This window comes from Peromyscus eremicus, chromosome 4 (assembly GCF_949786415.1).
Source record: "Peromyscus eremicus chromosome 4, PerEre_H2_v1, whole genome shotgun sequence".
Lineage (NCBI taxonomy): Eukaryota > Metazoa > Chordata > Mammalia > Rodentia > Cricetidae > Peromyscus > Peromyscus eremicus.
The window spans coordinates 86,814,773-86,831,772 of NC_081419.1; the positions used below are offsets into that span (position 1 = coordinate 86,814,773).

Sequence of the window (17,000 nt, forward strand, 5' to 3'; positions counted from 1 at the left end):
TGGACCACAGCTTCCGTGTGCTGACTCTCAGGAAACACTTCGCAGAAGATTTCACCTCAGCCATGCTGGTCTCTTCTCAATTATCGCTAATTTCTCAGCTCCAGTTAACCAGCATCAGTTGTCCCAGGAACACAAAGGTTTCACTTCAGTGGTGCTGGTCTCTTATTAATCATGGATGACTCTGTTTGTGGCTTGATTGTTCTTTTTAATACTGAGTAATATTCCATATCCTGGGCTTACACTGTTTATTGACTTACTGAAGCTTTATTAATGATGACTAACATAATATAAAAATCAAGTTATATATATATATATATACACACACACACACACACAATGTATATATAATGGCTAACATGATATATGATGTGAACTGTCAAATAATTTGAGTAAACACAAAGGAATATGATGATTGAAATTACAATAAGAGTGTTCCAGCTTTGTGAGAAACTGCCTGACAGAGGTTGTCTGACAAAGTAGATGCACTGTGTTGTATTCCCATGAACAGCCAATGAGAGTCCTGCCTGCCCCACATCTTCAGCCTCTGCGTCACCATCATCGCATCGTCTAATAGGTGAGTCACAATATCACATAGCTGAGGTTGCCTTTTAGTTGACGTTCGAATGATGAACAGTTCTGATGGATTTTCTTCTAGCCATCATGAGCCTTCTAATGTGTGTGATGGGGACGCATGTCATTAAGAAGAATCAGGAACAATGTCCCTCTGGCCCCTAAAGTGGGAGCCTGTTGACCATTTCACTAGTGATTCTCAATCACACTACATACCATTAATAGAGTCAATTACTCAAAGCTTCAAAGCTAGAGTCCTGGATTCTATCCTGGGGCTGGGATGTGGTATGGGAACTGGGAAATGTATCCAGATTTCACACAGTGACTCTAATACACAGGCTAGCAGGGGCACTACTGGATTACAGCAGCAGGTTGGAATCCTAGACTATGGTGTGAGACCAGTTGCTGAAAAGTACCTCATCCTTTGTCCTTCCAGACTTGATGCAGATTCCCAATGTTCTTTGTTGGCTTTGACGCCTGCTTACATTGGCCATTGTCACCATTCCCCACTGTGACCAGAATCTTTGCTCTCTAGTCATGGAGACCTGGAGGTGAACTGTTCTGATTTACACATGGAGTTTGGTTTCTGTCTAAAACTTCTCTGTTAGATGGTAGAGAAATCTTTCTGGGTCTCTCTTCAGAACTAGACAATTACTTCATTAGAGAAATACTTCAGGCACAAGAGACAAAAATCTTTTTCCTGGGTTTTGCACCCCCGTGGGTAAATCCTGAGCTGTGTCCTCCTCTTCCCCATAATGAGAGATGATTCCAAGGAAGATTATGTGACAAGACAGGTAACAAGCACATTTGAAGAGAGATGGTTGGGGGAAGGCTGGGCACATGATGAAGGTCTGGTAGTTTCCTCAGACTTTCTCACCAGTTTCACAATACATTATTGCATTATACAGTTGTGCACTGTATAACTGTGTCACACATAAATACACTTGGCAGGGATGATACATATGCAGAAGTCAAAAACAAAGGAGAGCACACTTACTTGCAAATGGCAAGTAAACATTCTTCTATTGTGTCCCTCTGAGCCTTGGTGAGGGACCGTCCTTTGGAAAGCCGGTATATTGTCTGCAGTGTAGAATCAATCAGAGAGGTGCAGTGCTCTGTCCCAGAAAAGAGAGGGGCGCATCTAGTAAGGAGTGGGAGCACGGCCGAACATATATACCTGTTCAGTGCCAGCGCAGCCTCGGTGGTGCTGAGGGACACCTGAGAAAGGGAGTGAGGGCATTAGTTAACCTCGCAGAAAGCAGCCAGTTCATCTAGGGCATGGGGCCCCATGAAAGATCAGGGAAACTTACACATGGCTGTACTCAGCCTATCTGGAGAGGGCAAGAGTCCTTGTGCATATAGATAAGCACTGGAGAAGCCAGGAAAGTTAAGCACACAGGAAGCCTTCAAAGGAAGGAGATATTTAACCTGTTCTTCCTGGAATGTTGGGAAGGGATGCAGTTTACAACCTGGTTATCCTTTGCTGTCTGATGAGCCAGACTCCGTCCATATCTCCCAGAATTTAGGTTTTACTTATCCCAGACCTTGCTTCTAGGCCTTCTTGAGAGAGATGTCATTTGTACTTCACAACAGTGTAAGTGACTTCTTTGTTTTTCACAGGGCCAGACCAAATCCTGGCTCCTGCAGGCATTATGTTTACCCCAGTCATTCTCCCTAGACCTTGAGTGTTGTTTCTAAGTCAACAAGAACCCATCTTATGAATGAAACCACACATACTCTTTAAAGAGCTTCAATGTAAACATGTCTTAAACTTTGTTGTACTCATGGGACTGAGTTAATTTTTACCTGAGAACTTTTTTCCAAAATTGTGCCATGCTTAAATATGGCAAAAATAAACAAGCTTAGGTCAGACTCTTAAAGTGTTGACCCAGCACCAGTTACCTAAATTGGACTGAACTGAGCATCATTCTTCCCTCACCTGGATCATTTCCCTGCCAGCTGTAAAGCCTGGAGGACCCCTAAACACCTACCTACCTCTCTTTCCCATTTAAAAGAAAAAAAAAGATTAGCCCCTACCCCCAGAAACAAAGCAAACATCTAAAAATGGCTGGATTCTAAATGGTCTCAAAGAAGAATTTTAAACCCTCACTAAAATCAGTCGATGGGCATCACCTGATATTTGAATGTCCAGGTTCCAGGCTATTGCATCCTTATTCTGGATTGAGCTCTCACTTGTCACCTTATAAGAGTCTCACATACTGTCCCCTGTGATCAAGGTTAACATGGGTGTATACTACCCTGTCTTTCAAATTCACCAGCTTTACGAAGAAAAAGTGGCTCTCTGATACCCACTAGTTAAAGTTCTGTGGGCAGTTCACAATCTGATGACTGATACGAAGGTTGACCTCACTAGAGGGGACCAGACGCTGCATGAGAAGTATAAAAAGGAACCGAAATCTAGGGCCTTCTCTAATGCTCTGGTATGATCCTCGCTCACAATGTTCCTCTTTGTAAACTTAGATGGACAAGCTGAATTCAGGGAAGATCCATTTAGTGACACTAAATATAGCCAAAGAGTGACTAACGTCATTGTTGAAAACTGAAGGACTTCAAAAGCAGCCTCGAGACCCACAGAGATAAAGTGTCATTATTTCCTACAATTATCACAGCTATTATATCTGAATGAACATTTCCTACAACTTAGGATTTGAAAAACTGTTTCTTTGAACCCTTCACAGTTCTGGGTGTTCGTATTAATTATCAGAAGTTTGTCTTCTGGAGACACTGGTGACTCTGCTGAAAAAAATAGCTTGTCTTTCACATTTATCTCTTTCAGAGGCTGAATAGTTCCGATGAGGAAGCAGAGCTTTGATTCCCGTGGCTTGGAAGTTCTCAGATGAGGAACTGAACATAAACCCTCGCTATTTATTTATTTTTTGGAGGGGCAGATGGTGTTTTAGCAAGCATGTGATCAAACATCAAATGCTAGAATAGAATTTGCTGTTTGAACTACAAAAAAAAAAAAGAAAAAAAAAGAAAAGCTTTAATCAGGAAACTTGAAGTCCACGAATTTTAAATGTTATTTTTAAAACTGAGGGATTTATAGAAAAGCTCCAAACAAAAGTAGTGGTAGGTGGAATATGGTGAAGATATGAAAGGATCTTATGGCTCTGACTCCTTCACTCCTCATTTTCATGCCGTGTCTCCATGAGTGAATGAATGTATGTCCTGGCCACAAACCCCTCACTCCAGAACTCGCATTTCTGCCTACTGAACACCAGGTGGCGCCCCTGAGAAACCTAACTGCGAAGAAGCCTGTAAGAAGATAGTTTTTGAAATTAAGCACATCCAGCTTGTTGCATCCTTCTCTCCCTCCCCTCGAAGGCACAGATATGAAAGCTGGCATCTCTTATATTATGGTCAGACACTTCTTGTCTTGATGCCTGTGGATGCTGGATTTCTTTACCCCAGCTTTGAGTTCCAACTGTGCCTTTGCCCTTGGCTTCTTGTACTGACCTCTGTCACACCTCTGACTACAGAGTATTCTTCCTGGTGGTCAGTGCATGGGGCAAAATAAGTGAGAATGGGAAGAGTATCCCTAGCCTGAAATGCTTCCAGTCAGCCCCTTCCATCAACAACAGAATCATATTCTCACAAGAGTGTGATTTTTTTCTTCTTTCTTTCTTTCTTTCTTTCTTTCTTTCTTTCTTTCTTTCTTTCTTTTCTTTTCTTTTCTTTTCTTTTCTTTTCTTTTCTTTTTTTGGTCTCCTGGGGGACTTTTGTTGATGTCCATACTTGATTCTAAGCAGGAGTTCAATAATAGAAAAATTGCTCCTGATACCGAATGGGTAGCCAGACATGCTATGAAAACATACTATGCTGAGTATCTGGTTCCCTCTTTCCATTTCCTCAAGAAATAGTGTCCCAAGGTTCGAGAAACTTCAATTGAAGGGACTGGAACCAAAAATTAAGGCCAAACTTACCTACATGTAAATTTTTGGGCCAATAAATTAAGATCTTCCAGTTTTTGGTACCTCTGTTTTTCCCATTCTTAAGCAGACCATTAAAATATGACCATCAAGTAGGCAGAAAATATGTGTTTCCAAGTCCAATGTGTCACTAATTTAACCATGAGGGGAATTCTCTTCTACACTCTTTATTTTAGCTACTTACTGTGTCTAGAGATGCAGATGCTCGTAAGTCAGGTAAAAACCCAACTTCCAGCAAGTGGAGCAGGAAGGTTTGATCTTTAATGCCATAAACACGGTCCAAGAACAGCACCATGGGTGCCTTGTGGTCTGGGCAGAAGTTGGCTGCCATGTCTGGCTCGCTGACTGATCCATCTGAAAGACAAAACACATGATTTCCTGTTTCCTGTTTACGCAGTTTGAAAACCCAGCATAGAACTTGTCTGTCCACAGCTTGTTGGGATAGGCAACAGGAAGTCTAGAAATAAGAACTAAGTTGGAAGCAGCTTCATCTAGGCAGCTGGAAGCAACGGCCAAATCTCTATGAGCTGATTATTAAACACATTTTTAATTAAAGTTTAAATTTACAGTGAAGTAGATTATATTTTAAAAGGCAATCCACAGTCATAGTTTACCAATTTGTAATAGTACTATAGAGAATATATATCAGCTGTAATTTATATATTGAAATAGAACATGATGGTATGCTTTAGGCCTTCTCTTTCCAACTCCATGTTCTGTGATACCACATTGGTAGCATGGAGTAACCTACAATGGGAATATTTATCCTACAAAAAAAAAAAGAAATTTCTAGGAAATCAAGGCTTGAGTTATTGCTCTTTTGGTGGATGATGTAGGAACGTGAGGGCTAAAATGCTAAGCAAGTAGATTAAATTTAATAATATGTCATATCTGTAGTCATCACACCACAGTGCAAAATAGCAAGTACTCCTTCAGTGTCTGTTCTAGGTGATCCTTAGACCAAGTTACTCCATTATTTTAGTCTTATTTGAATGAAAAAAAAAATACTGGCTCAAGGATAAAGTGAGGAATCCATAGGGAAAATAAACCTGCTTGGCCTGGAGAATAAAAATAATTTTTAGGGAGGATGAAAGACAGCCTTTTCTCTCTGGTCTTGCACCAAAAACTAGAAAAGAGATCCCCAAATGACCAAGAGCCACAGCATATTCGAGTATTGGACTGGGTTTCTAAGGCATCCCGAAAGGCACAGGGCTGAAGTGTTGTCCAGCTTAGGGCCTCCTTCTGCCAATTAGTCTGTGTGGACTGGTAAGAGGGAAGGGCACCAGGGCAGTCTCTCCTCCCTGAGCACAAGGAAGATTGGGTGCTGAATGTCCGAGGCTGGCTTGGTTTCATACGCAGCTGTGGTGCTTTGATGAATACTATTTCTGTGGGATTCAGCAAGTGTTTTGTGCTAAAAGAAAGCACCACATCATTGGGAAACATGGAGTTTAACATCTATTTTCTTTATCCTGTTTTCTCAGACACATTACTACTCAACTGTGCTTTATGAAGTTATAAAAGTGGCACATATTCTCGAACATTTTATAAAATGCATATTCTACAACAATTTCCATATTTATTTGCCTATGAGCCCCTACTACGTAAGTATATTAAAATATCCTTTGAAGGTGTTCCGTGGAATGGCAGTTTGGGAAACATTGCAACAGCCAGACTCATGCTATCTTTTTTTTTTTTTTTTTTTTTTTTATTTTGCAATACAATTCAGTTCTACATATCAGCCACAGATTCCCTTGTTCTCCCCCCTCCCGCCCCCCCTCACCTTCCCCCCAGCCCGCCCCCCATTCCAATCTCCTCCAGGGCAAAGCCTTCCCCACAGACTGAGATCAACCTGGTGGACTCAGTCCAGGTAGGTCCAGTCCCCTCCTCCCATGCTGAGCCAAGGGACCCTGCATAGGCCCCAGGTTTCAAACAGCCAACTCATGCAATGAGCACAGGACCCGGTCCCACTGCCTGGATGCCTCCCAAACAGATCAGGCCAATCAACTGTCTCACCCACTCAGAGGGCCTGATCCAGTTGGTGACCCCTCAGCCATTGGTTCATATTTCATGTGTTTCCGTTTGTATGGCTATTTGTCTCTGTGCTTTATCCGACCTTGGTCTCAACAATTCTCTCTCATATAAACCCTCCTCATTCTCGCTAATTGGACTCCCAGAGATCCACCTGGGGCCTAGTCATGGATCTCTGCCTCCAGATCCATCAGTAGTTGGATGAGGTTTCTAGCACGACAATTAGGGTGTTTTCGGGTCCCGTGTCGCTCATGCTATCTTTTTAATTCCACCATGTGCCTGAAGACCAGGCAGGGTGACTCAGAGAATCAAAATGCTTTGGGGATGATTGGTGTCAAATGCCACAAGAAGTGTTGGGATTAACTTATTATCCTTGGCTATGAGATCTTCCAGGTCCATGGCAGAAGTCAGTCTGCAAGTCTACTGGCTATCTCACTGTCCTAGGGCACACTGGCAAGGGAGAAATCAGGCCATGGTAAGGGCTGTCACCTGCTCATTTTATCACCCTTCAGAAGGCTAGAGTGGTCCCTGCTCCCAAAATGGTGACAGCAGTCTGTACCGGAGGGCCAAAGATTTGACACAGGGAAGTGGATGATAGAGGAACTAGGTTAAGTCTACAGAAAACTCATCACTGGAAAAAGAGCAAGGCATTTCATCTGGCAGGGGACTCTGGCAGAGTCCTGCTGCTGAGCAGGCAAGTACTAGAGGTAGGCTCAGCCTAAAGCTGCTTCCCTACCTTTGTTTAGGGAGGGCAGTTTCAGGGGTATGCTGATGATTCCAACCAGGTCTTCTGTGGGGACCAGGGAGCGCAGGATGGACCGGATCCGGATAGCTTCCCCTTTCCCTGTTTGAATGAGCTGTCACACAGGAAAGAGATAAAAAAGATGAAGCCCCCACACCTGCCACACTGCATCTCCTAACCTATGGCAGGAAAATGGTCCCACCAGCAGGGGTCTGCTTCTGAGTCCCCCAAATTGCTATTGATATGTGTGGCTTCAGGAAACTTCCTCTTGATGTACGGCAGGAAAGGAGACTGAGGGAATAATTCCACTGAAGGCAGGCACATTCTTTCTTTACTGAGGCTGAAACCCTCAGCAGTTAAGGTATCAACCCTCAGCAGGGAGCCCTCACAGCCCTGTCATAAGTGCTGACACTGTGTCCACAATACCAGATTTCAAATTGTAGCAGATGAGAAAATGACTTACAAATTTCAGTTTCTTCTGAGCTTGAAGAATGGTGGGGGTGGGCATGAAGAGTATAGACATTGTCAAAGATAATTTGAGTGTTTCTTTGGAGTCAAGCCAAGGAGGATAGGTTTATTCACACACATGACCAATTGGTCAGTCTGCATGTACACAAGTGTACATGTCCATCTTCCTGCAGTAAAGGTCTCCAAAGAGGGGCCAGCAGATTTTCTGCTGAGCAGTAACTATCCAGGAGCACAAGATTAGATCTACCCCATGTGGGCTGGTGCATTCTGAGACATGGGGCTCAGTGGCCCCAGAGAAAGCGGGATCCTATTCATCTACCCTGCCTGCTACCTCTCTTTCTGGTGAGTTGTCAGTAATGATGCAGCTTACCTCTTTCTCTCCACAGAAGGAGAAGGGGCCAGGGAGGGGTTCTGAGAAGGTGTGTAGGCATGTGCGTGTGTGTGTGCGTGTGTGTGTGTGTGTGTGTGTGTGTGTGTGTGTGTGTGTGTGTGTGTGAATATAATGGGGCAGGGAAGTGGTAGGCAGAAGAGAAAGTATTTATTTCTTCCTTAGGCAGGCTCTGGTGAACTAGCTTTCACATTCTGTCTTTTTGAGAACATGTCCGCTATGTAACTTGCTTCCAGAAGTAATACAGAGTGATCAAGAGAACTGGAGTATGAACAAAAGGGGTCTGACACTTCTCCAAGTTCTAGACACCCTGCTGTTCCCCTGGCTTCCTTCTGAGTTCCTTTCTTTGCTTAAAGGAACTGAAATGTAAAGGCGGGTTGATTTGATAGGGCTAGTGTATCACAGAAGGAACTGAAATCCTAGTGAATCTCAGCAGCCTCCAACACCAAGATTTAAGTTTTCTTCTGTTAAGAAGAGCAACTATTTCCTCTCAATTTCAGTGTGAGGCTTTATATGAAATAACACCAACTATCCCATCAGCAGGGGTGAAAAATGGAAGGGAAGGAACACTTTCCAGACCAAAACTGGAGGTCTGAGAAGACATCACATCAGAGAGAACCATCTTTGTGTGTGTGCCTGCAAAACTGACTGTTTCCCTAGAGCCCAGAGCCATGGTCATCAAGACAGTATTTCCCACACAGAGTGTCCCTATGGCACTCATGAGGCCATTAACAGTAGCATGGCCAAAAATCAGGTTAGCCACATTTTGGTCAAGCTGAGGGACATGGCAGCCTCATTTTGGAAGACTATTTAAACAAAATGTGTAGAGGCTATACCCAGATAGTACCAAAGAGAATACACACACACACACACACACACACACACACACACACACACACACACACACACCTTTCTCTTCCTTAGAAAGTGGCCCATTCAGGCATTTGAAGTGGAAACTACTTTGGTGTTAGCTAAAAGAAACCTAGAGAGAAGCTTGTTAGTCAATGCCAGGCACAGAAAAAGAAACTACATTCAGGAGTTCTCTAGTGTTCTTGACTCAGGCTCCTCAAAGCTGCTGTAAGTAAACGGTATCACTTACATGCATTTCAGGAGCACAGCGGCCCAGTAGATCTATAAGAGCCGAATAAAACGACATAATCGCATTGCCCATGTGCACAATCTCTTCCTCCTCTTCATCATCCTCTGTGCTGCAGAGAAAGAATCAACATGGGGAAGGCCTGTGAGAGACTGCCATGCTGTTGGGCAGGTACTGCTTATTCAAAACACTCCATTCGGGTTGAATAAACTTTCCCTCACAACTCCCCTGTTCAGAAGCTAATAAGCTGGTTTTAATCATTACGCTCAAAGGACCCAAATATTTTTCCATGATAGCTTTAGGATCCCATGAACCTTGAAACATGAGTTTAGGTACTACCCACCATTCATTCCCCCTTCCTTTCTGAATGTCCATGGAAAGCTAGTTTAGACAAGGAGTCAGGAGGGCTATGTTCACGTTCTGGCTACGAGGTTATCAAACTCTATTACTTCGGGTCTTAGTTTTATCTCATGTTATACAAGAACGTTGAGACAAATGTGTTTTGAGTTCTCTCTGGTCTACTAAGTAATCTGTCAGAATTGATGACAAGGGGGAAAAAGAGCCAACTGTTTGGAGGGTCAACTCTGGTGGGTTACACACATTCTGTAGACCACGGGGTATAAACTAGGTAAATAAAGGCAAATGACTTTTATTTGAGAGAGGGACAGTGACAAGGCCACCAGATACTGTACCAACTCAGCTCTGAACCTTTAAACTCCACAGTCATCTGCGAGGAAGCCAAACACTCAAAAACGCTTTCCCGAGCATCCTCCTGAGGCGATGCTGTACGCAGGTGCTGTAGAAACTAGAAGGCTTTGCTGCCTCAGTGGTTTGCCAGCTGTGCTGAATGGTCTAAAGGAATGGAAGGAGCTGGTACTGATCCCTAGGCTCTCTGGGCAAGTCATAACAATAACGGGCCTGACAAAGTGATTTTAAGTGTTTTAACCACCATAAAACATCTGTGCTCTTTCTACCGGCAAACTTACTGGGCCCACCCTCGTGGTTCACTGACTGACAGTATTTGGCAGCCTACCATCTGCACACGCCGGAGTCATTCACTTACACTTCTGTCTTGTAACCCTGGGAGGGGAGGTCAAGTGCCGGGTTCTCGGAGATCTTAATGGCACCCTGCATAGCCGCCAGCAGTCCGTTTCCTCCTTCGCCCCTCAGAGCTGGGCCAAAGCACTCAGGACGTCTGATGAGCAGCTTGACCACAACGCTGGCGTTCTCCTCTACACTTTCACCTGAGGGAAAGAGAGGCCTGGTGTCCTTCGCACTAGAAAAGGGCAGCCTCCAAGTTATTTGTAGCTGATGAGCTGGGAGAACAGCACTTCATTCTCTTTGTCACCTATTAATATTATGAGGAAATATTGAGGAGAGAAAGGTGACCTCCGGTAAATGGGGGAGATCTATTCATTACACAGTTGACCATTATGGAATAGAATTTTGCTTTTCAGCTCAGGATTTTTACTTCTGAGATGACCCTACCAGGTCGAGGTGCTCAGAGGGTACATATACCTCTCAATCAGCGATTACAAGTTCATTTACAAGTGACGCGGGGACAAAAGAGCCTCACATCTTACTAGGTGCCTTCTGAGTTAACACTTGGCTTGCTTCCTTGAAAGGAGGTAAGAAGATAACTCAAGCTGGCCTGCCTCAGCCAGCCTGGGGAAATGATACCATAGCTCTTCACCTGATGACTCTTAGGGAGTCACATATATATCCCAGAACAGCCTGGCTTCGTAGGGCAGACCTCATCATATCTGAAGTCATTGATCAGGATGAAGAATCTGCTGGATAAACTTTTCTAATAATAGCTATGAGAGAAAGGACAGGGCAGAGTGCTATGCTCTCTTGGCATTTTTCTTTGGAGGAGCCAAGGAACAACCGGACAGTGACAAAGGAAAAGGAACATTTAGTAAAGGAGAGCTGTTGAGTCTCAGAACCATCATTTACATTCCAAAGCAATGTTACAGCTTGCTCAAATAATTTACAAAACATACCTTTTTTTCTTGGGTGAAATCCTGGTTTGTGTTTGAGAATGTGATCCCTGAGCCGGACTCTAAGGCATTTTTTTTTTCCTTATGTGCATTATATGAAGCCTAAAGAACAATGCTTTTCCTCAAAACCACTAAGTATTTCTTGGAAGGAGTGAACTATATATAAGAGAGTGTGCATTTAGATAGGCTATGGCATTATTAATTCCTCTGAAGACACACCTCACATTGTCATAGTCTAAAACAATAACCATCTATTTCACAGACTCTGGACTTTGGGAGTTAGTTAAGCTAGATGGTCTTGGCCTGGGATTCACTTGAAGTTGCAGTCTCAGGGGCGGTTTGGGCCGCAGTCCTCTGGAGAGATGTCTGGGGCTGGGGGATCAGCTTCTAAGTTCACTATATGGCTGTTGGCATGATGCCTCAGTTTCTCGGTGGATGGTAGATTTGGTCTCAGCTCCTTACCATGTTGAACTTTTTGGAGGGCTGCTTGAGTGTTCTCATGACATGGCCACTGACATGCCACAGATCAAGAGAATAAGGCAGAAACTGCAGTGCTTATAGCAATCTGGTTATACATGGTTATTTTGCAGTATTTTACTCATTAGATGTGATTCATCAAACCTAGCTCATACTTAAAGGAAGAAGATTTAGGTTCCATGTTCTGGAGGGAGGAATACCAGATAATTTAGAGACATATTTAAAAACAATCTGGACAGTTTAAATTTTCTTTCATGAATTTTTTTTTATTTAGAATAATTAAGGCTGGGAATATAGCTCAGTGGCAGAGCACTTGCCTAGCTTGTTCACATCCCTGGGATTAATCTCCAGCACCACCTAAAGGTGCTATAATTAAGGCATAAGAATGCTAACACTGTGGGATGGTGAGGATGTTTTAGAATTATGTTCACATCATCCAGAATTTTTCATTAAACTGAATTTAAACAGCTTATTGTTGTTTACTAATTGTCATATCGCTCATTTCTTCACAAAGAGTTTAGAGAATCTATGAAGATATTTGCCATGTAGAAGGCACAGAAGCATATGTCCATAATCCCAGGACTAGGAGGCTGAGTCAGGAGAACTGCATGTTCAAGGCCAGCCTGGAATGCAGAGTGAGACCCTTTCTTAAAACAAACAACTTCTGTTCAAGTCTTAACCCATATATAACACCAAAAAACATAACCCGTGTACATCCTGGCAGCAAGGTTTAAAAAGGTCCAAGGTTTAAAAAAAGAATTCTTGTGATAGGTAGGGGAAAGTGGGGATGGGGCGTGAGTGGAGTTTGAGGGAGATAGTGTGGAGGATGAGTTTGATCAAAACACATTGTACACATGTATGAAATTCTCAAATATTAAATATAAATATATTTTTAAAAGAATAGCATGCTACTTCTACCTAATATTCTTGATATATTCCAATATAGTTTACTCACAGGAGAGATATTTCAGTAAAAGCACCAGAAAGACTAACATATTAAGAAACAAATACTCTTAGACACAGATGCAAAATATGTCACTACTTTCAAATATTTCTAGACTGTAATTCTTAGCACGTAACATATACACATGTTCTTTGAAATGTTTAAAATGTTAAGACTCAAAATTGGGGGAAAAACCCCAACCTGATTAATGAAGCTGACCTAAAGACTGTGTTCTGATGCTTTTAGCTCACACTGGAAATGCTTGTGGGTCAGCACATTTTCTAATCAGCATGCTGAATTCAGCTCAGCGCATCCCACAGCAATTAGCACCACAGAGTTTATGGGGTACAGAAGCACCAGAAGCAGAAGTTGAGAAATCAGAGTTGTATATTGAGATTTCATCTAAAGTTCATTTGCCCAATTAGCCCCCTTTTAATCCAAATCTCACATCTTCAGAACTTGGCTAATTAGGTTGACTCTGAGAACTGACCCAGGAAGCCATTCCCTGATTATTTTAATTTGGACATATGTGGGGGATGCAAATGTACTCTGCTAGAGGAAGAAACCAGAATCCAACCACTGTGGCTGGTTAGACAGGAGACTGAGGAGAAGAATTTGTAAAGGCTTCATGGAGTAGTAGGGACAGAATAACGTGAATGCTTCCTGATAGCCTGTAGCTCAGTGAGTCTGACTGCCAACCAAACCTACTCTCGTGGGCCAAATGTTGATCTGCAGGGTATTTTTCAAAGGAAGAAGAACATTTTGAGGCAAACTGCTTTTGCCCAAGGGCATACCACAATATTTTTGCTTGAGTTCCAAAATAAGAAATGAGCTTGATAACAGTGTGGATGGCCATAGTGCCTTCCTTCAAAGGCTCTCAGCTCAGTGTTGATAATGCTGTGACTTTCTTTCCAACATGTCAGAGCAGTTGGATGGAAATAGAAATGATTCACTCTATTTCACACTGGTAAAGATGTCAGACTTCAGGGACAATAATAGAACCTCACTGATTTCCTCTTCAACCTATTACCTTTCGTCTGCTCTGTGTTCTAACTACAGTTCTGTTATGAAGTTCATTTGCCTGGGATGCTTTCCTCCTTTCCATCCTCTTGTCATAAACTCTTGACTTAACTCCATGGAATTCTTCAGGAGTCACTTAAAGCATGAGAATTCCAGAAATCTGGTCTTCTCAAACACTCTGAACCCTTCTTTGTATCTGCTTTTTTCACCAAATTGCACATTTTGTAAAGATAGTACTGTATCTGAATTATACAATCCTGTATGCTCAGGGTTTTGCTAATGTTTGACATGTAATAAATAACAAAAATAGTTATTATTTACTTATTTTCTAGTGCTGAGAATTGAACCCAGGGCCTGTACATGTTAGGCAAATGTTCTACCCTGAGCTACACCCTCACCTACAGAAGAGTTCTTGAATAAATGAATAAGCTTCATTCAAGGGAGAGACTTGAATGATTTCAGGGAGAACTCTGCCTATCACTGTATTATCAGACCATTGTCAGCTTCCATTTACAAGAGCCTGAGTTGTGAATTTTATCAGATTTCAATTAGTCCCAGAGGAAAGAGAGATCCCCTAGGAGAAAGATAGAACATGGGGTTCAGCAGGGAATCTAGAAATACTGTGTTTAGCTTACAGAGTATCACAAGGTAGGGGTGTGGGCCAAGACCCCAAACATCTTTCTCAGTAAATGCTGCTTTTGATATGGCCAGGAGACCTGTACAAATCAGATCATCACAAGTACTGAAGACACTGCTTCTGGTCTGAGAGGGAGGAGTTAGGGATCTGCCTGTAAACTACTGTGACAGGACAAGAGCAAGCCAGAGAGTCTTAGCTGATTTTCTCATTAATTCAAACTGTTGCTGAGTCTGATATCTTTTAGCCACTGATCTGGGAACAATGGACAAGTATTAAACCAGACAGTAGAGCCTGGATCCCAGAATGAGCCCAGTGGGACAGAACTGTCCTATCAGATCCATAGACTGACATGAGCACTTGCCAGCTGTCTTGTAGATATATAATAAATGAATGCTTATTATCTCATGACAGTAAAAATGAATTTGTCTACAGACAGATATAGGATAGCAGATGTCTTAGTTAGGGTTTTTATTGCTATGACGAAACACCATGACCAAAAATTAAGTTGGGGAGGAAAGGGTTTATTTGGCTTTACTTTGATATCACTGTTCATCACTGAAGAAATTTCAGGAAAGGAATTCCAACAGGGCAGAAATCTGGAGGCTCCTGGAGCTGATGCAAAGGCCATGGAGGGGAGCTGCTTACTAGCTTGCTCTTTATCGCCTCCTCAGCCTCCTCTCTTCTAGAACCCAGTATCACCAGCCCAGGGATGGCAGCACCCACAGTGGGCTGGGTCCTCCTTTCAGATGACTTTAGCTTGTGTTAAGTTGACATAAAACTATCTAGCACAGTAAAGCCCTAGAATTTGGATCCAATGCAATGAAGTAGCCTGGGTAGAGGAAGAAAACAGCCTGGAATAGTATGTGGCCAGTAGAGAGGAGAAAAATAAAAGCATGTGGACTTCAGAAACATTTTAGACATGGAATCAACATAACTCAATGATAGATAGGTGATGTAGATGAGGGAAAATGCAGCTGTCTGTCTGGTTGGTGTGTCTGAAAAATGGGTGATTGAAGTAAGGAGCTGGGAAATTCTTGGGGAAAGAGTGGGTTTGGTGTTATAATTATTGATGCAACCTTTAGATTTATGGCATTTAAGATGCTTCTTAGACCTCTAGTGAAATATAAAGTGGGAAAGTATAAGTTTGGGACTTAGGGAAGAGAACAAAACATCAGGATGTGTGTGGATCTCAAAGTAAAGCCCTGCAGAGCGAACTGTCCTTCCACTGGCATAGTGGAAGCCTGAGGATTAGGAATTAATCATCCTAAACTGTTAATTATATGTTTACAGTTGGGATCTACATCTTTTTAAAATGTGACATAAAATGAGAAGGAAACCTAGAGTCAGAATTGATGTGCATTTTGACAGAATATATAGTATCTATTCAATATGAAAGTTAATATGTGATGAGTGCCAGACATGTAATATCTTGTAGGAAGAATGTTGGTGAGGCACAGCTTTTAGATATGGTTTTAAAATCCATTTTAGCTTAGATATCAAGCTTCATTTGCTATTTTTATTATTGAAATGACTGATGAATAGCACTGTCAACAAACACAACAGGGACCTTGGAGGACATCTGCTGCACACTGCACTTCATGTGGGAGCAGCAGAGTCAAAGGTCTTTTATTCTAGTTTTTAAACATAAAATGTCCTGTATGTGATCATGCATGGAAGCTTGGTTCTAGAACTTTAGAAGGTGAGGTCTAGGTGAAGAAAGCAGGTCACTGAGGTCTTCCCTGGGGCTACCTTGTTCTTGCCTCCTTCTTGACTTCTCTCTGCTTCTGTTTGTCCAGAGCTGAAGAAGCTCCTCTATCACAGTTTCTTGCCATCACAATATTCTGCCCAAGGGTATGAGGCCAAGCAACTATGGACTGATTTCTATGAAATCATGAGCCGAAATAAACCTTTCCCCCAATAAGTTGTTTATATCAGATGTCTGAGTCACAGACATGCAAAAGGACACACTCATTTTCTCTTTAAAACCCCTCTCTGGGTTGTTTCATTTTGAGTTTTCACAGATAGAGTCATAGTTCACTATATATGTCTCTATATAATTCTTGGGGAGTCATGATTAACTTCCTTCTCTTTCTCAGGCATAGAGACTCCAAGAGGTCCACTGGGAAAATGAGTATGGTGGCACTGGATTTGGAGAGCTCACACACATCTTTTAATCAGTAAGAAAGGGTAACAAAAGTGCTAGGTATGAAACCTCCATTAACCAATCTCAAACATTCTTTGTATCCTACCATCTCTTATCATCTAAGTTTATAGTGTCTCCTGGATACATAATGACATTGTTTACATTTACCCTTTCACAACTGTCCTTTATTGTTGGTGATAGTTTTGAGAGTTTGTTGGATCTTTCTGGTGTCCAACATGGAGCACATATTTCTACATAGGGTCTGGGAAAGCTGGGGGGGAAAAAAGAATGAGAAAAAGAAAAAAAAAAACCGGATTGGGCTTCCTAGTAAACAGATGCTCACAGTGTACAGAGGTGTGGCTCTGCGGCACAGTGAGTACCCGAGAAGTGGGCAGTTAAGTAGAAACAACAAGGTAAATAAAAACTCCTGTCACAGTGCAGGCACCAACTTCCTAGAGCTGGAGTGGTTAAATGCAGCTCCTGGTTAAACACAGCACTTGGTAGGCAGAGGCAGGTGGATCTCTGTGAGTTTGAGGTC

The 17,000-nt window shown here is 42.4% G+C and overlaps 1 protein-coding gene across 1 annotated transcript in view; it reads right to left on the reverse strand.

Annotated features, from left to right (window-relative positions):
* Window positions 1-17,000, reverse strand: part of Ryr3 (ryanodine receptor 3) — a 359,592-nt gene that overhangs the window by 122,826 nt on the left and 219,766 nt on the right. Inside the window, exons 44-48 of the mRNA XM_059258921.1 lie at window positions 10,306-10,486; window positions 9,246-9,354; window positions 7,285-7,405; window positions 4,705-4,874; window positions 1,568-1,788 (exon numbers count right to left, since the gene is read on the reverse strand). Coding sequence (XP_059114904.1) covers window positions 1,568-1,788; window positions 4,705-4,874; window positions 7,285-7,405; window positions 9,246-9,354; window positions 10,306-10,486 — 802 coding nt within the window. The remainder of the gene's footprint in view (window positions 1-1,567; window positions 1,789-4,704; window positions 4,875-7,284; window positions 7,406-9,245; window positions 9,355-10,305; window positions 10,487-17,000) is intronic.